Below are 24,239 nucleotides of genomic sequence, written 5' to 3'. Positions count from 1 at the left end.
ATAGGTAGAAAAAGGTCTGCGCTTACTCCCTTCGTCCGTCAAGTACAGATGTCATCCAGTTATAAGAACCGACCCGACTGCTACATAAATCCCGTTATCTTCCCAGAAAAAGTTTCTCGTAAATCCGCTAGCCACCTATAATGACTAGAGGTAATACTGACTATATGTTCTGTAATGAAACGTAGATATTTCTGCTATTCGCGTTCCTAGACACAAGTTAATCCGTATGGATTAGCTAGGAATTTGGCGATTAGGAAAATATGATAGTAACGCTTGAAAAACAAAATGGTAACTTGATAGCGCTGAACAACGCACAGAAATACCGATCTCACATAATCATAATAATAGCTAAAACTACAGACGCGCAAATTGAGGTAAGTTTTGGAAAAATCATTCCTTTCGGGAAACTGTAAGAAGTTTCCAAGATTTCTCTATGTGGAAAACTATTACAATTTAGAAAAATACGTCGGCAATTAATTAGCTAAAGTACAAATGATTTGAATAGGTAATATGGTAGGTGGTAGATGCTGAGTAAAACACCCGATAGAGTTAGTACTATCGATATCCTACTCCATTTCAACCTTCAAGACCTTAATTTTAACGTAGATCTCAGAGCACAACAAACATCAAGTTTGCTTTCTCCACATCAACTTGTTCACAGAGTGATTGTAGCTACGGATTATCCTAGGACGAAGCCTGTTTCTCTAGAAATGTTGACTGCTTTTCTGATCTGTTGCTTTACGTAACCAACTTTATTCGGTAAGCCATCCCCATGGGATGGCTTTGAATCATATTTTCTAGAATTTGTTTTATGAGCGTTTCTCTAGCGCTTTTATAGGTACTACCGGCAACATACAGAAACAACAGTCCAACTAATACCTTACGCCAGCTAGCTGTAATACTATTGTAATCCCCTAATAGGAAACCTTCATAAAATCGCGAGAATCCCGGAAAGGTTTCACAACTCCGTAGATTAGACGTTACACCCGATCGAGTGTGAAACTGTTGTCGGGTTTCACGTTAACGAAAACGGCTTTATTAAATACTTTAATGAGCCAATCGCAAGGACGACGCGAGTGTTTATAAGAATTTGTGCCGCGACCGGTCATCGTACGCTAAACCAACGCTTTATATGGGTTTTACGATCTAGTACTCCCTGAAATAGCTAGTTTATTAAAGTACCAATGGTCAGTAAAGAGTGTACGACTGCGTGAAACCGCCTTTCCATACGTACAGTCAGCAGCAGAAGTTGATAAGCGGGCCTGGTGTTCAAAATCGCGATCTTGACGCGACTTTGTTGTTAAGAGAATAAGAGCGTGTCAAGGTAATTTTGAACACCTCGCCCGCTTAGCAACTTCTGCTGCTGACTGTAAGGTCAATCTGGCGAAGTCCGGCATACTTTATTTTTTTTTGACTTTGGAGTGATTTAGTTCCGTTAATTATTCACCTATGTCACTGCTTGTAATCGCATACGATGAAGAATTTAATAATTAATAGTGTAGCCTTAGTGACAGATCATTTCAAGCACAAATTAAGCAAAAACAATGGCATTTTTTAAAATTCGGCGAGTAGACGGACTTCCCGTGCAGTTTAAGGGAAGTCCGTCTAGTTATGATATCAGCCAATATATGGGTGCGTATATGTTCGTAGTCAAATTCCTAAAAAGAACGGATCAAGACAATGAAAAGTGTATTTTAAACTTGTTAATATACGGTTCAGATTCGAAATAAACACCATTTTTCTAAAACAAAGGCAAGTCCGGCTTATACTACCGAAATGGGGTGGTAAACCTTTTTTGCAAATAATTAAACATAATAATTTTTTTGATTTCCGAAATAAAAGATCAATAGTAATTTTAAAATGAAGTTTTATCGTTTCTTTTAATATACTGAGATCAAAATTTAATAAAGTAACATCATGCGCACAGTCTGGAGGATTTTTTGATACCTTATTAAATCGTTATAATATTAAAATCGCAAAAACAGTTGGTAATCTCTGATTTAACGAAATTCCGGCATATGACGGACTTGCCTTGAACATAAAAGACGGACTTTCCAACTTAGTCAAATTTTAATATGATAAATTGTGGAACGTATAATTACAAAACTAAGCTAATTTCTAATATTTTAAAAATAGAATAAAGACAGCTGGTTCTTATGCTACCTATGTAGTAACTTTCTAATGCACAATCTTTTCAAAAACTATTTTTAACAATTTTTTTTCGAACGGCTGTCGCACTATGACTTCGAGTTCAAAACACGAAATGACTCATTGAGGCGGATTGCTCTGAAGTTGGTTGTCACAGCGCCATCTGTTTTACAGAGACGGAACTAGCGCGAAAAACTGGTTAATCGACTGGACTCCAAAGTCGCATACGCCTTCAAATTCAAAAGTTATAACGTTTTGACGGACTTGCCTTGTAGACGGACTTACCCACAGTGACCTTACGTAGTCCCCATTTTCCTCTTTAGATATTAACATTATAGCCTCCTAAGTCCCGAGTTCCTTTAAAAAGATCAAATTAAAATCGAATTTTGTACTATAGTGGAATAAAAGAAGGTTCCTAATTCCAACCTGCAAAAATGACTCTGGGTCTTAGGAGGATAGACAATTTTTTTACACAATTGGATGCATGTACAGGGTTGGGCAGATTAAGTGTCCTAGTCTTAAATAACCATAAAATTAAAACAAAGCTTCAAATTTGAATATTAAACTTGTTTTTATTTTAAGCATACTCTATATTTACAAAATTAATTCATTAGCTCAAATCGCTCTCCTTTAACCTGTATAACTTTACGCGTTTTACCATAGAATGAGTTGCACGCGGCACGCACTACCTCATCTGGTATAACGTCACATATCTTGACCAACCGATGATTGAATGAATTTAAATTCATTCCCTGTGTGCTGCCAATCCTGCTGAGCATGTATCCCCATATAGAAAAGTCCAACGGATTCAAGTCTGGTGAAGATGCAAGCCATTCTTGCCACGGTATAAAATCTGTCAAATTTGTTCGACACCAATCTTGTGTACGTTTAGCTTTGTGAGACGGGGCACTGTCTTGTTGAAAGCCATAATAGTCATCCCCAAAGAACTTTCGGATATTTTCTAGCATATGACCCTGCAACACGTTCTGAATATAATAGTCGTAGATAATTTTTACTTATTTAAGATAATTTTTATTTATTTTTTTTAGTTTGCCCCTAGGTGATATGGCACCCCATACCATGACAGCCGACGAACGCTTTGAAACCGCTGTACGGCTAATTTGTCTTCTGGAATATCCCTTAATTGTGGCTATCTTGCAATTGAAACATCTTTTCGTCGGAAAAAATAATATCTTGCACGTTTGGAATTTTCGCTTGTATAAATTTACAACGAGCTGGCGTTCCGCGTCCATGTTGATAACAGAGTTGGGCAAAAATTAACTTGAATAAGAATAAGAATAAAAACAGAAATTTTATTCTTATTCAAATCGATTTGAATTAGAATTATTCTTGCACTAGTTATTTTAGAATAAAATTAAGGTGAATAAATCATGTGACTCTTATTTTAAATGCGGAATAAAAAACAGAATAATTATTCTAGAAGTGGGCCTATTCTAACTAAGGTTTTATTCAATTAAAATGTTATTTAGAATTAAGTTAATTTTTGTAGTACAATCGGTTATATTTTGTAAGTTGATTTTCACCCTTCTATTTAAAAGTCGGATTGATTTGATATTTGTTACTATAGTTTAGGTATAGTGCACATTGAAGAGTTCCGCTATACACTATCTAGTTCTATCATCCGATCAGGGTGCTTAGCCAACATACCAAACGTTGACCCTACGTAGAGTTGCGCATAGTCTCTCTCTATCACTCTTACATATTAGTGCGATAGAGAGACAGATAGCGTTTCGTTGTCGTAGCGCAAACGTTTGGCATGTTGGCTACGCTCCCAATGTGCCTAGCCAAGATGCCAATTTTTGTTTTTATTTTAATAACCGAATCATTAGGTAAATTTAGCTGTTCTGGGAGCCTAGCCAACATGCCAATCGCATGCGCTCCAACAACGAAGCGCTTTCTGTCTCTATCACTCTTACATATTAGTGCGATAGAGAGACAAAGATAGCGTTTCGTTGTCGTAGCGCGAACGTTTGGCATGTTGGCTACGCTCCCAATGTGCCTAGCCAAGATGCCAATTTTTGTTTTTAATTTAATAACCAAATCATTAGAACAATTTAGCTGTTTTTAGCGCTTTCTTTCTCTATCACTCTTACATATTAGTGCGATAGAGAGACAAAGATAGCGTTTCGTTGTCGTAGCGCGAACGTTTGGCATGTTGGCTACGCTCCCAATGTGCCTAGCCAAGATGCCAATTTTTGTTTTTAATTTAATAACCAAATCATTAGGACAATTTAGCTGTTTTTAGCGCTTTCTGTCTCTATCACTCTTACATATTAGTGCGATAGAGAGACAGAGATAGCGTTTCGTTGTCGTAGCGCAAACGATTGGCATATTGGCTACGCACCCAAGGTGCCTAGCCTAGATGACAATTTTTGTTTTTATTTTAATAACCGAATCATTAGGTAAATTTAGCTGTTCAGGGGGCCTAGCCAAGATGCCAATCGCTTGTGCTCCGACAACGCAGCACTTTCTGTCTCTATCACTCTTACATATTAGTGCGATAGAGAGACAGAGATAGCGTTTCGTTGTCGTAGCGCAAACGATTGGCATATTGGCTACGCACCCAAGGTGCCTAGCCTAGATGACAATTTTTGTTTTTATTTTAATAACCGAATCATTAGGTAAATTTAGCTGTTCTGGGGGCCTAGCCAAGATGCCAATCGCTTGTGCTCCGACAACGCAGCACTTTCTGTCTCTATCACTCTTACATATTAGTGCGATAGAGAGACAGAGATACCGTTTCGTTCTCGTAGCGCAAACGATTGGCATATTGGCTACGCACCCAAGGTGCCTAGCCAAGATGTCAATTTTTGTTTTTAATTTGATAACCAAATCTTTGGGTACAATTTAGCTGTTCAGGGGGCCTAGCCAATATGCCAATCGCTTGCGCTTCAACAACGAAGCACTTTCTGTCTCTATCACTCTTACATATTAGGGGCTGTCCATAAATTACATCATCGATTTTTGACGATTTTCGACCCCCCCTCAAATTTACCTAATGATTTGGTTATTAAAATAAAAACAAAAATTGGCATCTTGGCTAGGCACATTGGGAGCGTAGCCAACATGCCAAACGTTCGCGCTACGACAATGAAACGCTATCTTTGTCTCTCAATCGCACTAATATGTAAGAGTGATAGAGAAAGAAAGCGCTTCGTTGTTGGAGCCCAAGCGATTGGCATGTTGGCTAGGCCCCCAGAACAGCTAAATTTACCTAATGATTTGGTTATAAAAATAAAAACAAAAATTGGCGTCTTGGCTAGGCACATTGGCAGCGTAGCCAACACGCCAAACGTTTGCGCTACGACAACGAAACGCTATTTCTGTCTCTTTATCGCACTAATATGAAAGAGTGATAGAGACAGAAAGCGCTTCGTTGTTGGAGCGCAAGCGATTGGCATGTTGGCTAGGCCCCCAGAACAGCTAAATTTACCTAATGATTCGGTTATTAAAATAAAAACAAAAATTGGCATCTTGGCTAGGCACATTGGGAGCGTAGCCAACATGCCAAACGTTCGCGCTACGACAACGAAACGCTATCTTTGTCTCTCTATCGCACTAATATGTAAGAGTGATAGAGAAAGAAAGCGCTTCGTTGTTGGAGCCCAAGCGATTGGCATGTTGGCTAGGCCCCCAGAACAGCTTAATTTACCTAATGATTTGGTTATAAAAATAAAAACAAAAATTGGCATCTTGGCTAGGCACATTGGGAGCGTAGCCAACACGCCAAACGTTTGCGCTACGACAACGAAACGCTATTTCTGTCTCTTTATCGCACTAATATGAAAGAGTGATAGAGACAGAAAGCGCTTCGTTGTTGGAGCGCAAGCGATTGGCATGTTGGCTAGGCCCCCAGAACAGCTAAATTTACCTAATGATTCGGTTATTAAAATAAAAACAAAAATTGGCATCTTGGCTAGGCACATTGGGAGCGTAGCCAACATGCTAAACGTTCGCGCTACGACAACGAAACGCTATCTTTGTCTCTCTATCGCACTAATATGTAAGAGTGATAGAGAAAGAAAGCGCTTCGTTGTTGGAGCCCAAGCGATTGGCATGTTGGCTAGGCCCCCAGAACAGCTTAATTTACCTAATGATTTGGTTATAAAAATAAAAACAAAAATTGGCATCTTGGCTAGGCACATTGGGAGCGTAGCCAACACGCCAAACGTTTGCGCTACGACAACGAAACGCTATCTTTGTCTCTCTATCGCACTAATATGTAAGAGTGATAGAGACAGAAAGCGCTTCGTTGTTGGAGCGCTAGCGATTGGCATGTTGGCTAGGCCCCCAGAACAGCTAAATTTACCTAATGATTCGGTTATTAAAATAAAATAAAAAATTGCATCTTGGCTAGGCACATTGGGAGCGTAGCCAACATGCCAAACGTTTGCGCTACGACAACGAAACGCTATCTTTGTCTCTCTATCGCACTAATATGTAAGAGTGATAGAGACAGAAAGCGCTTCGTTGTTGGAGCGCAAGCGATTGGCATATTGGCTAGGCCTCCAGAACAACTAAATTTACCTAATGATTTGGTTATTAAAATAAAAACAAAAATTGTCATCTTGGCTAGGCACCTTGGGTTCGTAGCCAATATGCCAATCGTTTGCGCTACGTCAACGGAACGCTACCTCCGTCTCTCTATCGCACTAATATGTAAGAGTGATAGAGACAAAGCGCTTAGACCAGCTAAATTGAACCTAATGATTTGGTTAGTAAATTAAAAATAATACGGTTACTGAAACTATGCGTAATGCGACAGTCAATTTGTAAGATTTTATTCCATAAAATAGGTATAAATTAGACAAGAGACTAACTACTACTATACGGTACCCGGACTACATTTTTATTCGTGGAATATTATTTCGATTAAAAATCATGATTATATTTATTTGATTAAGAATAAGTTATTCTCATTCAATTTTTTCTCATACGAATTATTCCCGACCAAAATTATTTGAATATTTTTGACGGGAATAAAATCGAGATGATTTTATTCCTACGAATTCTTATTCAAATAATGATTTTATTCTTGAATGCCCAACACTGGTTGATAACAATATAAAAACAATAGATATCAAGCTGATGTCTAGAAATCATAAAGACGCATAAATTCTCGATTAATAAAAAATAAAATAGTTAAAAAAAGTTGCGCTATATTTCAGTAAAATGGCAGTACAAAACTAGGACATTTAATCTGCCCAACCCTGTATATTAACCACAGCTATGCCCACATCAAATTGTGTAAAAATATTTTCCATATTGTCAATATCCAGATAGGAAAATGGTGACTACGTTTGTATGGAGTAGCGGTCGTCCACTATCCTCTTAACAATTTTACCTGACCATCGGTGTGTCTCATGTCTTTGCAATAACGTTTAAGAATTGTCAGTTAACTGTGTAATAGTCTTGTTACCTACCCCGTTGCTGCTTTTTCTTAAGACCTTGGATGCAGCTTGGGCTTGGTCGCAGTCATATGGAGAGGATACGCGGTAGTGCTTTTCAGGGGAAATATAATTGGTAAAACCATTAGACTCCTACGATATGATAAGTACTACGATATGACTCTTATGATAAGGGCCGGAACGATCAGCATGGTTAGATGGGATTGGTTTGCTACGAAATTATTATTTTTTAAACATAAACGAAGTGGAGTCGAAATACGTCCAAAAAAGTTCAAATTTTCCATATCAATTAAAAATTTACGTACGTCTTGTCAACACAATGACGCATACATGTGAAGAGATGAAGTATGTTATATGTTACATTTTGTAAATTAATATCTGACATTGGCATCAGATTACGGAGCACAATTTTAGGTATGGCTATCGTATGATTAACCTTGAATGAACTTTGGAAACTTCGATTTTCTATCCACCGTATTAATGATTGAATCAACTGTAGAAGGTACGTAACTGAATTTTAAAATACTTAATTTATACTTTAGTACTTAGCCTATTTATGAAAATTATTATGATTACATTAAACATGACACGTGTAAATCACGATAGATAAATTATTATACGTCAGTACTACAGGGTCTACAGGCAACGCAGTAAAGTAAAAATTGTAGGTATGGAACTCATTTATTTTTAAGATCTGAAAAAGATAGATAGCTTTTTCGAGATTAAGATTAGACAATATGTTGACTGGCTTTGTTTACATTAAGTGGGGTGTGAAACCAAGATTGTTCATATATTCTATTGTCTTCACACTTTAATTTCGATAGGAGAAAAGTAGACTCCTACGCTAATACCATCGTCCACACAGGTATCTGACAATTGATTAATAAACCATTCGGTTTCGGCCATAAAACAGCCGAACCTTTCGGCCGCAACGAAACTGTATTTTCGGTAGTGAGTTCGACGTGTTGCCTCTCCATCGCACTTGTAAATTTGTACGTAAGTGTGACAGGGAGGCAACACTTCGAACGTGGTTCGCGGTAGGCCCTCTGTTTCGGTTTCGGCCGTAACGTAAGGGGCCTGGCCTACTGCGTCCGATTCGCATGTCGCTTCGAACTTCGAAGTTTGAGCGAGTCAACGCTCTGCATTGCAGACTATACAGTAGGGCTACCGCCAATACCGAAAATCGTCAATTGCGGGCATTTTTCTCTGTCACTCTAATTACGCCTTCATTGGAGTAAAAGAGTAAGATCCCCGCAATTTGCGAATTTCGGTTTTCGCGGTAGCCCCTCTGTAACCAGTTTGCACCACTTATCAGTTGACTAGCACGGAAACGAGCCTATGAGTCAAGGGCTCTGACTAATTTTATTAAGCATCGACGAATTGCTTAAATATATATGTCGCAGTACGATAAATAAAATGTTGTCTATACACATATAAAATGTTGGCTATTAGCCAAAAAAAAAGCATATATAGCAGGGGTTCCTAAACACAGACCCGAGAGCCATGTCCAGGTCTCCGTTTCTGTAGCGAGGGTCGGATTTAATGGATTTGGTTATTTTTGGATTGCCATCACGTGGAGCCGAATTTAGGAGACCTAATGGCGTTTGCAATGTACACATTTGGTGTGGTCTAGAGGTTTAAGCGGCACCTGATCTCTTTATATATGTTAACTATGTATAATAATACGTACCTACGTGTAAATATGATTGGCATAAACGTGTAAAAGGAAATCACCCTTATCGACCACCGGCCATGTAGATGTAGAACCTTCTCACGAAGCATGCTGTCTCTAAGCCTATGCTTATCGGCTACTTAGTACTGCTAAGACTTCTCGAATGATTTTTCCCACCCCTTTCTGACTTATGCACAACTTTATTTTTAATAATAAGCCGGTATTATAAATACACTGTGAGCGTGTGAGCTGTTAAGTCAGTGTTTAAGTAGGTATTGAGACTGAGTACATTTGACTAAGTTCTCATACCTAATCTTTGTATTGAAATCTTAGTCACACAATCTTGATCCGTTAGTCTGTGACTCATTAAAGTGAAAGAATGGAGCCAGATTAAATTGTTATTTATAAATATCTAGTTTTACCATTACCTAAATAAAAATGACTTTTTTACCCGATTGATGAAAATAAGAGATGAAAATGGATGACCCCCATACGCGAGGCGTTCAAAAAGTTAATACTTGTTCAACATGTTTGCAAAGGAAAATGGGTACCGTCAACCGGGGTAGATAGGGATGGCTGGGGTGAATAGGGACAAAACTTCATTTCATGTTCAAACGTGTCGAGGTTGCGGGCAAACAGCTCCGATCCACGGGTAGACTACGCACAGTGCCGCGTCGCATGGCACTTTCAGTCAAAAATCCGAGGGTGATTGGACCAACATACTATGAACGTCTACCTGCAAAATTGCGAACTGAACCATCTGACGAAACATTTGAACGCCAATTGAGACTCTTTTTATTGGATAATCCATTATATTCTGTAAATGAATATATGGAAATGACATGTAACACAATAAACTGAATGTAATTAATTTTTCTTTGACCTATATTTCATTTTTATTTTTATTTGACGATCATTATGACATATCCATGCTTACTGTATTGACATTGTTTTTACATTTTATATTATTTGACATTGTTAAAAAATTTAGTTAATTAATTGATTGCTTATAATAGTTATAATGGTTTTTAAATTGTGTACTTATTGCTTGACATTTGTATAATTATAATCAATTCTTATTTTCCTACTTGACGATCATAATATAAATTCGTATAGATTAGTGTAAAATAATTTATATTGTAATTTCATATTATGAAATAAATAAATCTAAATCTAAATCATGTACCTGACAATTCCTTAATGACTACCCACAAAAATTGTATCCAACAAAATCTACTATTGTTTTCAATGGAATTATACAATTTTTGTACGTATTTTTTAAGAAATAGGTAAATCACATTTAAAGTTTTGTTCCTATTCACCCCAGCCATTCCTATTCACCCCGGTTGACGGTATTTAATTAAAATATCTTGTAATTTAACCTAAAGATTAAAATGAGTCGTGGTTGTAGTTGTAGTCAATGTCGCCACGTACCTACCGGGAATGTCATGTGTGGGCAGACAGAGATGAGTGATTCAATAGTAGCATTGACCTCAGGCAACTGCCGCTCATTACTTCCATTGCAAAGTATTAAGTTACAACTGCCTTAAATAATATGTGACGTCCCACGGTCAAAGGTACCTTATGGCGGGTATGGAGTTATGCATACCCCAGTAATCTACAATAAATAAGCTATCGATAACACAAAAGATCAACCTTCTAGGTTGCGTAGTTACAGAGATATGATTTTTTGAAAATAATGTTGTGAAATGAGCAACTTTACGATAGAGAAGTTTTAAGTTTAGCCGCCTAAAAAACTATGTTCCTGAAGTAAGTTACATAGTTGACTACAAATAATAATACCTTATATATCTGAGATTAAAAAAATATTGCGACTTGTTCTGTAATGCAAATAGAAACTTTTGATATCGACTGATTTATGTGTATACTAACTTGATACTAACCAATCTCTTGAAAATTAAGTTTTATTTCATTTTCACGATTGATTGCAATGAGCTCTCAAGATTTAAATTTTATCTATTAGAAAACGACACTGACAGACAGTTTAAGCAAAAAACAATACCGATTTAGAGGTAAAAAGGTATTTTCTGACTTTTTCATATAAAATCACAAAATTGAATATTTTTACTTTTAATGTGACACACAATCAATTTTTCTGAGCACATATGAAAGAAATTCTGTCATTCAAATGAAATAAATCCTAAAACCCCAACTAAATACTATATTTAACCCCTTATGCCACTTTAAACTTACATAACAATAACAGTATTGGCTCCATACATTTACGAAAAGGTACCTTATGGAAATAAATCTAATAATACATCACTACAAAATATCAATCATATTACAGTTTATCTTTTATGAATAGAAAATATTAATTTACATTAAACTGCCCCAAATTTAATTAGTTCTTCGTCATAATAATCTTAAAAAAGACCAATAATTTGTATGTAATGAAAAGGTACCTTGTGATTAAGTTACATGATGAGGCATGATGATGATGATGATGGAACAGTTAGGATAAACTAATAATATTTTGGTAATGGTATAAATCGTCTATTTCTTATCAATAATATATTTCGGTTGCTATTGAAGATAAGCGGCATTGAGGTTCAATGACCTCAGATAATCCATAAGGTAATGCGTCGGGTATTGGCAATTTTCAGCAAACCAATGGCTGATTTACTGCATGCGACCAAACCAAATGAAGATTATTCTAGTTAAGAAAGACTTGACGAGAGTAACTTTGGTATAATAGCAGGCTACTTGGATTTGTGATGTCGGTCGATGTACGGTTATAATATTTGCGAGGCGCCCCAACCAGAACTGAAATTATCAAATTAGTTTTGCAGAATGCTAATACAGTTCTCTACCAAACTTCTTTTCCCGTATTGACTAGTTTTTTTGGGAATTTTCAATCTTTTTTCCATAAGGTACCTTTTCTACTAAACTCTGAGACGACATTACTAGGCTTATAACTAACTTATAACAAAAATAAAAACAGGTAAACAAACGTTACGCATTAAGGTTTCAGATCACACAATAAAAAAAAATTGAGCATTTTTTCACCTCTTTACAAAACATTTCATATCTCCGAAACTAGAAACCCTCATAAGGTACCTTTTCCCGTGGAACGTCACATATGAGTTCTAGATGGCTGCTTTTTAGGGTTTGGTACCCAAAGGGTAAAAACGGAACCCTATTACTAAGACTCCACTGTCCGTCTGTCTGTTACCAGGCTGTATCTCATTGACCGTGATAACTGATAAGCTAGACAGTTGAAATTTTGACAGATGATGTATTTCGGTTGCCGCTATAACAACAAATACTAAAAAGTACGGAACCCTCGGTGGGCGAGTCCGACTCGCACTTGTCCAGTTTTTATTTCATACATCACTGTTGAATACAGTAGTTGTATAGACTATTTTATTTACTTTTGTACTATTTAACAGCAAAATTTTTAATTCACCATGTCTGGACCATAAGTCTCTACAATAAATTTCACAAATTGTCAGTTAAACATGTGATTTATGGTATTCTTATACCATATAAACTTTCAATAAAATTAGGAAAAAATACATATACTATTTATTTAAAATTAATTCCCAAACCATATCATGTCGACAAAGAGGTACCTCTCCTCTTACAGAAATATTACCCATGTAAAAAATATATTCAAAAATCAAAACACCTTCTGAGAGGTTTTTGATAAATTACAGTGCTGAATCTAAAGGCGTTAAGTAACTATAAAATTTATAATTAGTGACTTTTGGTTGCCACCTGACAAATACTCTCCATCTAAAGATTGCCGTGTGTTAATAAATTATGATTTGAAAAGATGGTTGCCAACTGCTGGAAGTCAATAGCATAGAAAGAAGAAGAAAATAATTGTTTGAATAAATCCTACAATGCACAATACAACACAGAAAAAAGGTATGTAATTGTTTATCATTATTCTTTAAGTTAAAAATGTTATAATGGAGCATGCCAGCAGTGTTATTTATAAATACTTCTGGTTTTATTTTTCTGAGAATGTTAGGAAGACAATTTTGAGAATATTGTCTACTATTAAAATGAATACTATCAGACCAGAAATTGGCTTTCTAACATATCTAGTGTTAAAAGAGTAGTGTTTGTAAGTAAAACTCACAAACGAATATGTTGATGGCTCTAATAGCATCAGGTGACAACCAAAACTCACTATGTAGTTACTAAAAAATAATTGAACAAAAATCAACCTTATTAATTGCACTTGTAGGGTTGACTATGGCTATGAACTTGTGGTGGTAATTAGTGAGTTTTGGTTGTGACCAGAGAGAGCTTAACTCACACATCTAGTTTTTTTTATGATATAGGAGGCAAACAAGCAGACAAATCACTTGATGGTAAGCAATTACCATCACCATAAACACCTGCACCAACGGGGTTATAAGTGCGTTGTCAACCTTTAAGATAGGACTAAATTCTTTTCTCAAGGGTTTGAATGTGGTATTGGTTTGGAACTACTGAAAACAGTTTAATTGTGTGAGGCAGGAAGTTACCGGAGAAACGCACAGTTTAGATGGTTGGCAATCCTACCATCTAAGCGGTGAAGACGGAAATGTTGTTTCTTTAGTTTTTTAGAGTGAACCATACCTATTTCAGGTAAGACAAACAGTGTTGTAATCAGATTACTTTCAGCATACAAGTGACACAGCCATGTTTTGAAGTTTATCAAACATGCAACAAGACACAGTTTGTAAATAATGGCTATTGACATTTACTCGAGTGTTCAGACATGAGGAATATTCAACTGCATACATCATAAATGCATATTAGTCATCTTAGGTACATTAATTATGTGTGATTTACTTTTAAAACTTTTTTTACCTAAATAATAGTATTGTCAGTGGCGGATTTGCCCTAAGGCCCATTACCATTAGGCCCGGGCCTAGGGTGGCAAAAAATCAGGGTCGGCAAATTGTGATAAAAAATTCGCTGATGATAACAAGAAATAACTTAAAATGTAGTCAATATGATGGTTGCTGCGAAAGGGGCGGTTATAGGGCCTGGGGCCTAGGGCGGCAAAGACTGCAAATCCGCCACTGAGTATTGTTCATGTTAATAAATGCCCAAATATGAATTTGGGAATATGAAACGGGTCTGCAGGTCCACACAGAACAAGCCACCTCAGGACAAAATTGACACGAAAAGCAGCTTTGGTCTGTGTAACGTGCTTCAGCAACATTGCCTCGAGCTAGACACATCTCCACCATTTATAAAATTTTCAAAGAAAGATAATAAAACATAAAATAATTGAGTGTTATGAAATTAATAAGGGTGTTCAATTTCCAATCAACCTCCTTATAATATATTGCAGTTTTATATGGTATTTGTATAGAATAGTTTACTTTCTTTGTGATAGTGACTCACTATTTAAAACGTAATTTGTTCAGACGAAATATCTAAACAATTATATATATGCATTTTTTAGTTAACATCAGATCTATAACTTAAAGTTATAGCTGTTCATATTGATCCCAAATTTCAAAAGTATAGAATACTTGGGAGGAAGTAGTAACTTCAGATAATATTATACTCAATTGTACGGTAAATAGGAATATGAATAATTTTGTCAATGGTCAATGAGGATAATACATCAAAAATCCAATATACTTAATTAAGTAACTGATTACTTTATTTACATGTATACTAATGTACTTATTAACAAAATATATTTGGGAGACAATTACACAGATCAACCTAGCCCCAAGACGAACAGTTTCTTTCTGTAAACTTGTCCCATTATTTCATAATTTTGCTGATATCAGCTTTCCTATTTTATCTCTCTGTTTACTGTATTCACCATTTTAACCATTAAATTGTAATAGTATGTTAAAAATCTGTGATTTAACACTAACATGAAATAAAATTTATTTAAAACATTGGTACAGTATAAGATAAAAAGTACTAAATCATGCCTGACCAACTGTTTTTACTAAATGCACCTCTATAAGGATCCGTAGCATGCCACCTGTTATACTTGGTTGCCATAAAAATGACCACACAAACAAACATAACCGCTTGTCGGCCTTCCGCCTTCCTCGAGTTTAATTAGCACTACTTATCGTATAAGGTAATGTCACCTACTTCAAGGCAAACCACAATACCACAAACGGCTACGTCGAAAAAAGATTATCTAAATGTAGAACGGAGCTCAAACTCACCAACTGCCACTTGGACTTGCGTGTGGGGTCTGCGATGGTCACCAGCAGTCTATGTATCATCTGAACTGTCCCTTCGTAGTACACCAGCGCTGACTCGTAGTTACCCGTGAGGGCCATCTCCCGAGCCAGCTTGGTGTTCTCGCAAATTTCGCCAACAGAAACTGCCATTATTGTCATTCCCGCTGCGTACATGTAACGATTCCTCCTCGAAATTTTACTCAATTCCTGAGACCTCCTCAAAGTGAGATCGCGTGTGACATCCACCGAGACTCCCAACAATACACTTCATTTTACCACCGAAACTTATTCAAAACGTGGTGTAGATTTGTGTTTAATTTAAACTATTGAACTGTTTATCACTTGTCACATGGTTTGAGGTCCGTTGAATTTATAAATTGGTATTATTTTTTTTACAAAACAAACTTATCAATTTGGTTCGTCGACAGCTACTCACGCACACAATCGAACGTATACTTTGATACCAATGTTGCCAACATTAAACATATAGTTAACAACAACCAATCATAGGATACTAAAATTTGTTCGATGACGTTGGTGCTCCGTAAAGAGTCTGAGGGCCTACCGCGAATCACGTTTGATGAGTTGCCTCCCTGTCACACTTACGTACGAATTTACAAGTGCGACAAAGAGGCAACACGTTGAACGTGGTTCGCGGTAGGCCCTCTGTTCTCATTTAGCATAGTGTAAGAATTCTTATTACTATCGATACAATATAACATAATCGATTGTTGGTCAATTGTCTATGGATTTATGGAAAGACTAAATGATCCAATATAGCTAAAGACGGACAGTGAATAAGACGCTTTTTACTGGCAGTTGACCCGCTCCATACTCGTGCGTGAATCGCGGCGCGAAGCCGCGAACTCGAGTGTGGAGAGGGCTGAACAAAAAAAACGTATATAATAAATTAACGCTTGCACTGTGTATGCTATCAAAATCGTTGCAGACTTTTCTTGGTCTAACTCTATTAACAATCCCTGGGAGGGCTCATTTAGACGGTGCGAGAACTCGCATGCGAGTTTCATTACATTTCATCGGTCGGCTGAATTGATGTAACCTCAATGGTCCGCAATGTAACTAAAATCGTATACGAGTTCGCGCGCCGTCTAAATGAGCCCGATTCAATTCGAATTGAATCTTATAATTATGTAAATGAGTTTTACTACAATTTACCAGGTTTTATATTCTGAAAGTTAAGGATAATAAAAAAGTAAGGGTCCAGGCAAATTGAAACAAATTTTTAACAATAAACATTATATTGATATTCCTAAGTTATTATACATAGTATGAAACATAAATACATCTCCAGTTATACATTATACGTCTATATACATTCCTATCGTCCAGTACACATTTCTGTAAAAAAGCGATTATATTAGGTAAAATTTCGTAGGTACTTAGAGATTTTGCAGCAAGACTCTTATATTAACAAGTTGTTTGCAGCATTTTTTTCAACAGTTATTCTTTGGATAGTTGAAAGAATAGCACAAAAACAATTTCCGTTACTATGTTTTAAGGCGACTAGCCTATTCATATGAATAATTCACTGGTTCAATTGTATAATAATTTCCACCAAATATAGCACACAATATAAGGATTACCTTACACCTATTACAACTGAATAAGATAAAAAAATGTTTGACATCTATAGCAGATAGCTTTACTTTAGTAAATTCAATATTTCCTATTTGAATAGGGAGGGTAATTTAAACATAATGAGTATTCATATTACCACGACGATTAAACATGTTATTTGTGTTACAATGAATCTATAATTATAAATAAAAGCGAGTGCACCTTGAGTGCACTATACATGGTTTTGTTATAAGTATGAAATAATACACTTTTCAAGATTAAAATGGTACAATACTAGTATATTTGAATCTTTTTACTAAATTAAATAAATCTGATAGACTAAACACAACAAGATATACAAAAACGACCTAACCGAAAACCTAACATTAACCTGCCTGAAAATAATAATATGAAATTAAATAAGGTTTTGTACACAGTGGCGGATTTGCCCTGGCTGGAGTAGGCCCGGGCCTAGGGCGGCTAGATATTATGGGCGGCAGTCTATACAGAAAGTGAAACTTAATAAGGGGCCTGTAGGGCGGCCAAGGTTGCAAATCCGCCACGGTGTGTACATATTGAATAACACCATCCAGGAGTTTCCATTACAGGATTACAGCTCTTATTAGTACATTATAAGGTTGTTTTTATAACAACACTTTTTCAAAATGCGAATTCGCAAGAGTTATATTAATAAAAGAAAATCAAATAACCTACCTACATAAATTACATTTTTTTTAATACACATGCCATGAAGTTGTGGTGATTCATACAATTAGCAGCACCAAATTAACTATGTACAACTTAAATTTATAAGTAAGAAAAGACGAGAACCTGGGACTAGGTAAAAATAATAGTCGTTGTCAAATAAAATGGCATTTCGTTGAGATAAAAGGTGGTGTTACGAAAATAACTTCTGACTCATACGAACCAGCCGCCAAAAAGCCGCTTACATACAATCGAAGAAACACTCTCATTTTAAAACGACATGTTTAAATTTCATGAAACTTGGCATGAACATTTACGTAACATATAGTGGCGGACCTAGTCAACACATATTTATTGACTATAAAAGTACTCAGGAAAAAATTACACTAAGGGGTCATCCATTAATTACGTCACACGAATTTCTAGGTTTTTTGACCCCTCCCCCCCCTTGTCACATTTGGTCACATTTGGCAAACTCCTCCCCCCTAGTGTGACGTCACATTTTTTCTACGAAATCGCCAAATCGAATTAAGTAAGTACCTAAGTATTATTAATATTTTATCAAAATAGTTTTGACGATATAAATATTAGTAATTTTATAACCCAAAACTGCTTAGGAAAGAAAATTAAAAGAATAAAAACGATTATCGTTTTAAAAACTTGTTATTTAAATGTACAGCGAATAAAATAATTTAAAAAAAAAATTCGGTTACTGATGAAGTTAAAGTGACGTCACAAAGTTTGTGTCTCCCCCCACCCCCATGTCACAAATTGTCACATTTTCTTGACCCCCTCCCGCCCCCTAAACGTGTGACGCAATTAATGGATGACCCCTAAGAAATGTACCTACTTAAAACGATTCCATCAACTTGTTGAATAAATGAGACGACATTTAAATTAATAATGAAGTCGACTGGTCTGTATTACAAAAAGATAAGTATTGAGAATACTCTTACCCAATAATTTCCATAACCATTGACGAAGAACTCGTAACTTGTTTTATAATGATTCAATAATAATAACTATTCACTTTTAACCATTTGACGTCCATAGAGGTCACAAACGCGCGCGGTTACAGTCCAATATCAACCTTCGTGCATTCCGTCACGGTTCACGCACGATGACGCGCCGCGCACGAAAGGGTTTAAATGTTGGAAGCCGTTTTCGCATTATTTTTTTAAATGAAAACTTCTTTAGCGGCGCTGTGCACTTTTTGTGATGGGGAAAAAATGTTAAACTCGCGACAGCGTAAGATTCGTAAGACGTAAGACGGACACGTGACCTGATTGTAAAACTGTTACAATGTCATTGAGTTTTTCTTTATTGATTTAAATGCCAATATAACTCGAGTACTAACAGTGATGTGCTTGGGGGTTTCAAGTAATGCGACGAAATAACGCTAGATGGCGTTAACCTCAATTATACATAGTGCTGCAGACATTTTGCACTAGATGGCGCTGTTATTAAGAGCGCTATTACATTTCGGCGTTGAGCGAGTTTAGGTATTTTACGCGCTGCGGCAGGCCGTGCGAGCTCAGTATGCCGATCCCTTCTACCACACTCGCACTACAATGATGGATTAAACATTCTTGATCCTTCGCGAAGCATATTGAAATCAACCATTACAACACTAACTGTACTTAACTTTTAAAGTTCTAAAACTGTTATTTGGTAAGTACGAAAATACTAAATGCAGTGCAAATGTACATAGGGGCTGTTCATAAATTACGTCATCTATTTTTGACGATTTTTGACCTTCCCCACCCCTCAAATCATCCAAAAATCAAGCTTCGGATGAATCTGTTTCCTCCTACGTCATGTTACCATCATCCGATGTCCAGACCCCCCCCCCCCCCCCACTCCTCCCATTTGAAACGACGTAATTTATGAATAGCCCCATACTCGTACTTATGAAGGTATATTACTCGAAAGAAATTATAGGTACCTACTCGCTTATTTACATGTTTCGTCATTGCATTTGGTACCTATAGGTTGTAAAGTTTGTATCAACGAGGGTTTAAAAACGAACTGGTACTGAGGATCTGATGATGATTAAGGTGGTCACGGATACCAATCAACCATGTAGTAACATGATTAGGCTCGTTTGATTCGTCTCAACAAGATCTTTGACACTGAAGATACACAGGGTCTGATGATGGAGCTGGAAGGTGGCCACGGGTACCAGTCTATCATGTAACTAAACAACTTCGTGTTTGGGCTCGTTTGATTCGTCTCAACAAGATCTTTGACACTAGGTGATACTCAGAGTCTGATGATGGAGCTGGAAGGTGGTCACCGGTACCAATCAACCATGCAACTAAACCACTTCGTGTTTAGGCTCGTTTTATTCGTTTCAACAAGATCTTTGACACAAGATAGTACTCAGGGTCTGATGTTGGAGCCGGAAGGTGGTCACCGGTACCAATCAACCATGCAACTAAACCACTTCGTGTTTAGGCACGTTTTATTCATCTCAACAAGATCTTTGACACAAGGTAGTACTCAGGGTCTGATGATGGAGCGCGAAGGTGGCGACGGGTACCTGTCTATCATCATCAGCTCCATCATCAGACCCTGAGTAGTATCTTGTGTCAAACATCTTATTGCGACGAATCAAACGAGCCCAAACACGAAGTAGTTCAGTTACATGGTAGACTGGTACCCGTGGCCACAGTCCAGCTCCATCATCAGACTCTGAGTACTAACTTGTGTCAAAGATCTTGTTGCGACGAATCGAATGAAGCCAAACACGAAGTGGTTTAGTTGCATGGTTGATTGGTACCGGTGACCACCTTCCGGATCCATCATCAGACCCTCAGTACTACCTTGTGTCAAACATCTTGTTGCGACAAATCGAACGAAGCCAAACACGAAGTGGTTTAGTTGCATGGTTGATTGGTACCGGTCACCACCTTCCGGATCCATCATCAGACCCTCAGTACTACCTTGTGTCAAAGATCTTGTTGCGACAAATCAAACGAGCCCAAACACGAAGTGGTTCAGTTACATGGTAGACTGGTACCCGTGGCCACCTTCCAGCTCCATCATCAGATCCTGAGTACTATCTTGTGTCCAAGGTCTTGTTGAGACGAATCAAACGAGCCTAAACACGAAGTGGTTTAGTTGCATGGTTGATTGGTACCGGTGACCACCTTCCGGCTCCAACATCAGACCCTGAGTACTATCTTGTGTCAAAGATCTTATAGAAACGAATAAAACGAGCCTAAACACGAAGTGGTTTAGTGGCATGGTTGATTGGTACCGGTGACCACCTGCCGGCTCCATCATCAGACCCTGAGTACTATCTTGTGTCAAAGATCTTGTTGAGACGAATCAAACGAGCCTAAACACGAAGTGGTTTAGTTGCATGGTTGATTGGTACCGGTGACCACCTTCCGGCTCCATCATCAGACCCTGAGTATTATCTTGTGCCAAAGATCTTGTTGAGACGAATCAAACGAGCCCAAACACGAAGTGGTTTAGTTGCATGGTTGATTGGTACCGGTGACCACCTTCCGGCTCCATCATCAGACCCTGAGTACTATCTTAAGTCAAAGATCTTGTTGAGACGAATAAAACGAGCCTAAACACGAAGTGGTTTAGTTGCATTGTTGATTGGTACTGGTGACCACCTTCCGGCTCCATCATCAGACCCTGAGTACTATCTTAAGTCAAAGATCTTGTTGAGCCGAATCAAACGAGCCCAAACACGAAGTGGTTTAGTTGCATGGTTGATTGGTACCGGTGACCACCTTCCGGCTCCATCATCAGACCCTGAGTACTATCTTGTGTCAAAGATCTTGTTGAGATGAATAAAACGAGCCTAAACACGAAGTGGTTTAGTTGCATGGTTGATTGGTACCGGTGACCACCTTCCGGCTCCATCATCAGACCCTGAGTACTATCTTGAGTCAAATAAATACATATAGAATGTCAGGTCGTTTCAAATATTTTTAATCCTGTCCGGTAGTTTATTAAACTGTACCATTATAAATTATAATACTATAAAAACAGTGCTAGGATCAAAGTCTCTCGTTGCGGTTTACACGCACACAGTATAGCGTTTTACACAGCGCCCGCCGCACACAATGATAAAAAACCTCGTCGTCGCCGTTGAAAATGTGCGGAGCCGACCGACACACGTCCTGCCTCTACAAGCTCTGCCGCGGCACTGAGCTGGCGCAGCGCGCGTCATCGGTAATATAGAGTAGTTTTCAAAAAATTGCCAAAAAATTATAGTAGAATTTCATAAACACTAATGTATACCAACAGTATAAGCAAACGTTGCAGATTGCTTGAGTATGAAAATGACTTCGATATTAAGTAGATTTTCGTAGGAATTGACACTTGTTTCGGAGAGAAAATCGAGTTCGTTTTACTTTGATTTTCTCTTTCTCAAAGGTATGTAGGAAAAATATAGTTTGATATGCCTAAAGTACAGGGTATTAGTAATACAAAATAGCCAGGTTTAGCAGAGTAAAATTCTCAACATTTCCAAATAAGAGCTCGCCATTCAGTGCTTCACGGGGTTTTTCGGAAACGACCATCAGAAAAAAAATCATTACTAATTTAATAAGTCCTTTTTCTAATATTTACAACGATATTTATAAAGATAAGAAGACGCCTTTACTGGAACAAGTACTCATTGTTTCTAATAATGAGCGCAAAGTCCTGAATTTCGTCGACTAGTATCATCAATTTTGCATTATTTCGACTTTTCTTGTAAGAGCGCTCTTAATATTTTTGAAGTGAATATTGAGTTTTCACTTCTGCCGGCACTCCCGGAGTGCAGCCCGTTGTTTTTTTTAAAGTAAATAGGTTTTTTAGACTAAGCATTGTCATTATTCACTTAGAGTAGACTACTGCTATTGTCATTTTAGTACCATCAAAAAAGACTCAATATGAGCATTTGTATACCTTATTGTGTCTTTGTCAATGTACTAAACATTCCAACTACTCCCAACAACACCAAATACACAATATCTAGCACGTAACTATGTAAGCATGTAACTTCTAATATCAACTCTTATGCACGACGATAAAGCTAATTTTTAAATAATTGCAGGTGTGAGAACCGTATACTAAAACCCTGTCAACCATATCCCGTGTGAGAAAAGAAAACAGATAATATTTATAGTAGAATATGGATGCAGGATTAATTATGACTGGGTTACCTAAAGAACCAGGTCTGCCGCCTGCCTCCCACCGCCTACCGCCTGGTATCCCAATCTGATTACCTTTCTCAAGGGAGCTGCGAATAGCAACTTATCGACATTATCATCGGTACGATAAGTTGGTACGAGTAGTACGTTCGTTACATCAGAAGACCTCATGTATGTGTGTAGTTGTTTCTTTTTGTTTCACCTTACACAAGGAAATTAGATCTAAATATAATTTACAATATCTCTGAATTGTGAAATATAAAGTAGCTATGATATAAATAACACTGAAAGACGAGATAGGATTAGGGTGATTTCCTCCCAAGTCCCAGTGTCATTTTTGCAGTTTTGAATTCGGGACCTTCTTGTATTCCATTATAGTTCAAAATTCGATTGGAATTTGTCCTTTTAAAAGGCCCACGGGACTTGGTAGGACATGGGATGCGTATGTATTCAAGCCAAATCACTTCTTTGATTTATGGAAGTGATGCGTGCACAGGACTCATTCCATTGAGTTTTACAAGCAAATATGACAATTTAAGTATAATTTATTTGGAACCTTGTAAAAGTTCAATTTTTTGAATACGTGTATAAAGTATAAAGTACACATTATAGTTACATGTAATATTGAATTATCACATCGATTCCATGGTCCGATTCCTTACATATTCTGAGAAAATTTCTATATTAGACATTTATTACTCTACTTTTATTACATTTGTTTTTGAGACTCCACATTCTGTATCGTAGGGTGGTATTCCACCTGTCCGATTTCTTTTTCCAATATCAGTGCGTCTCACTCTCTCATTAAAGCAAATTGTGAGATGAAATACACATATTTGATAGGTGGAATACGACCCGTAGATACGACACTAATAATTTAATGCACATATTTCACCGGTTCGTCATTTTGAGTGACTTTAGGCACTTGTCCCACCGCCGACGATGAGCGATAAGCGAGTAGAACGATAAACTAGAAACGAGTGGTCGAGCGGCGAGAAGAGAGTGTTAGCTCCAATAGTTTTGTCGCTCGGCTATAGGCGAGTGTTCGAGTGCGACGGGTTAGTCACGTCACTCGCTCGGGCGGTGCAGCGTAGCCGAACACGCAGACTGATTGGTCTCGCAGCTTGAGTTCTAACTACGAAGCGAGCATCGCCGAGCGAGTACCGCTGAGCTAGTTTTATCTTATCGCGGCGACAAACTAGTAGAGCGAGTGTTCTCGCCGGCAGTGTGAACAGGCAGCGACGAACTATTAATATATGTGTCTCTTTTACTAACACAGGATCCTAATCGTTCGTTTCTTGGGCGAGAAAATCGCCGATAGTTAATCGCTTACTCGCTCTTGGTGGGACAAGTGCCTAAG

The 24,239-nt window shown here is 37.4% G+C and overlaps 1 protein-coding gene across 1 annotated transcript in view; it reads right to left on the bottom strand.

Moving 5' to 3' along the window:
• LOC134789987 (katanin p60 ATPase-containing subunit A-like 1) overlaps window positions 1–15,918 on the bottom strand; it is a 58,036-nt gene extending 42,118 nt beyond the window's left edge. Inside the window, exon 1 of the mRNA XM_063760729.1 lies at window positions 15,417–15,918. Coding sequence (XP_063616799.1) covers window positions 15,417–15,608 — 192 coding nt within the window. The 5' untranslated portion in view covers window positions 15,609–15,918. The remainder of the gene's footprint in view (window positions 1–15,416) is intronic.
• Window positions 15,919–24,239: the final 8,321 nt, after the last annotated feature.

This window comes from Cydia splendana, chromosome 1 (assembly GCF_910591565.1).
Source record: "Cydia splendana chromosome 1, ilCydSple1.2, whole genome shotgun sequence".
NCBI lineage: Eukaryota > Metazoa > Arthropoda > Insecta > Lepidoptera > Tortricidae > Cydia > Cydia splendana.
The sequence above is the reverse complement of the archived record's forward strand: the minus strand, read 5'-3'. Positions and strand labels throughout refer to the sequence as shown.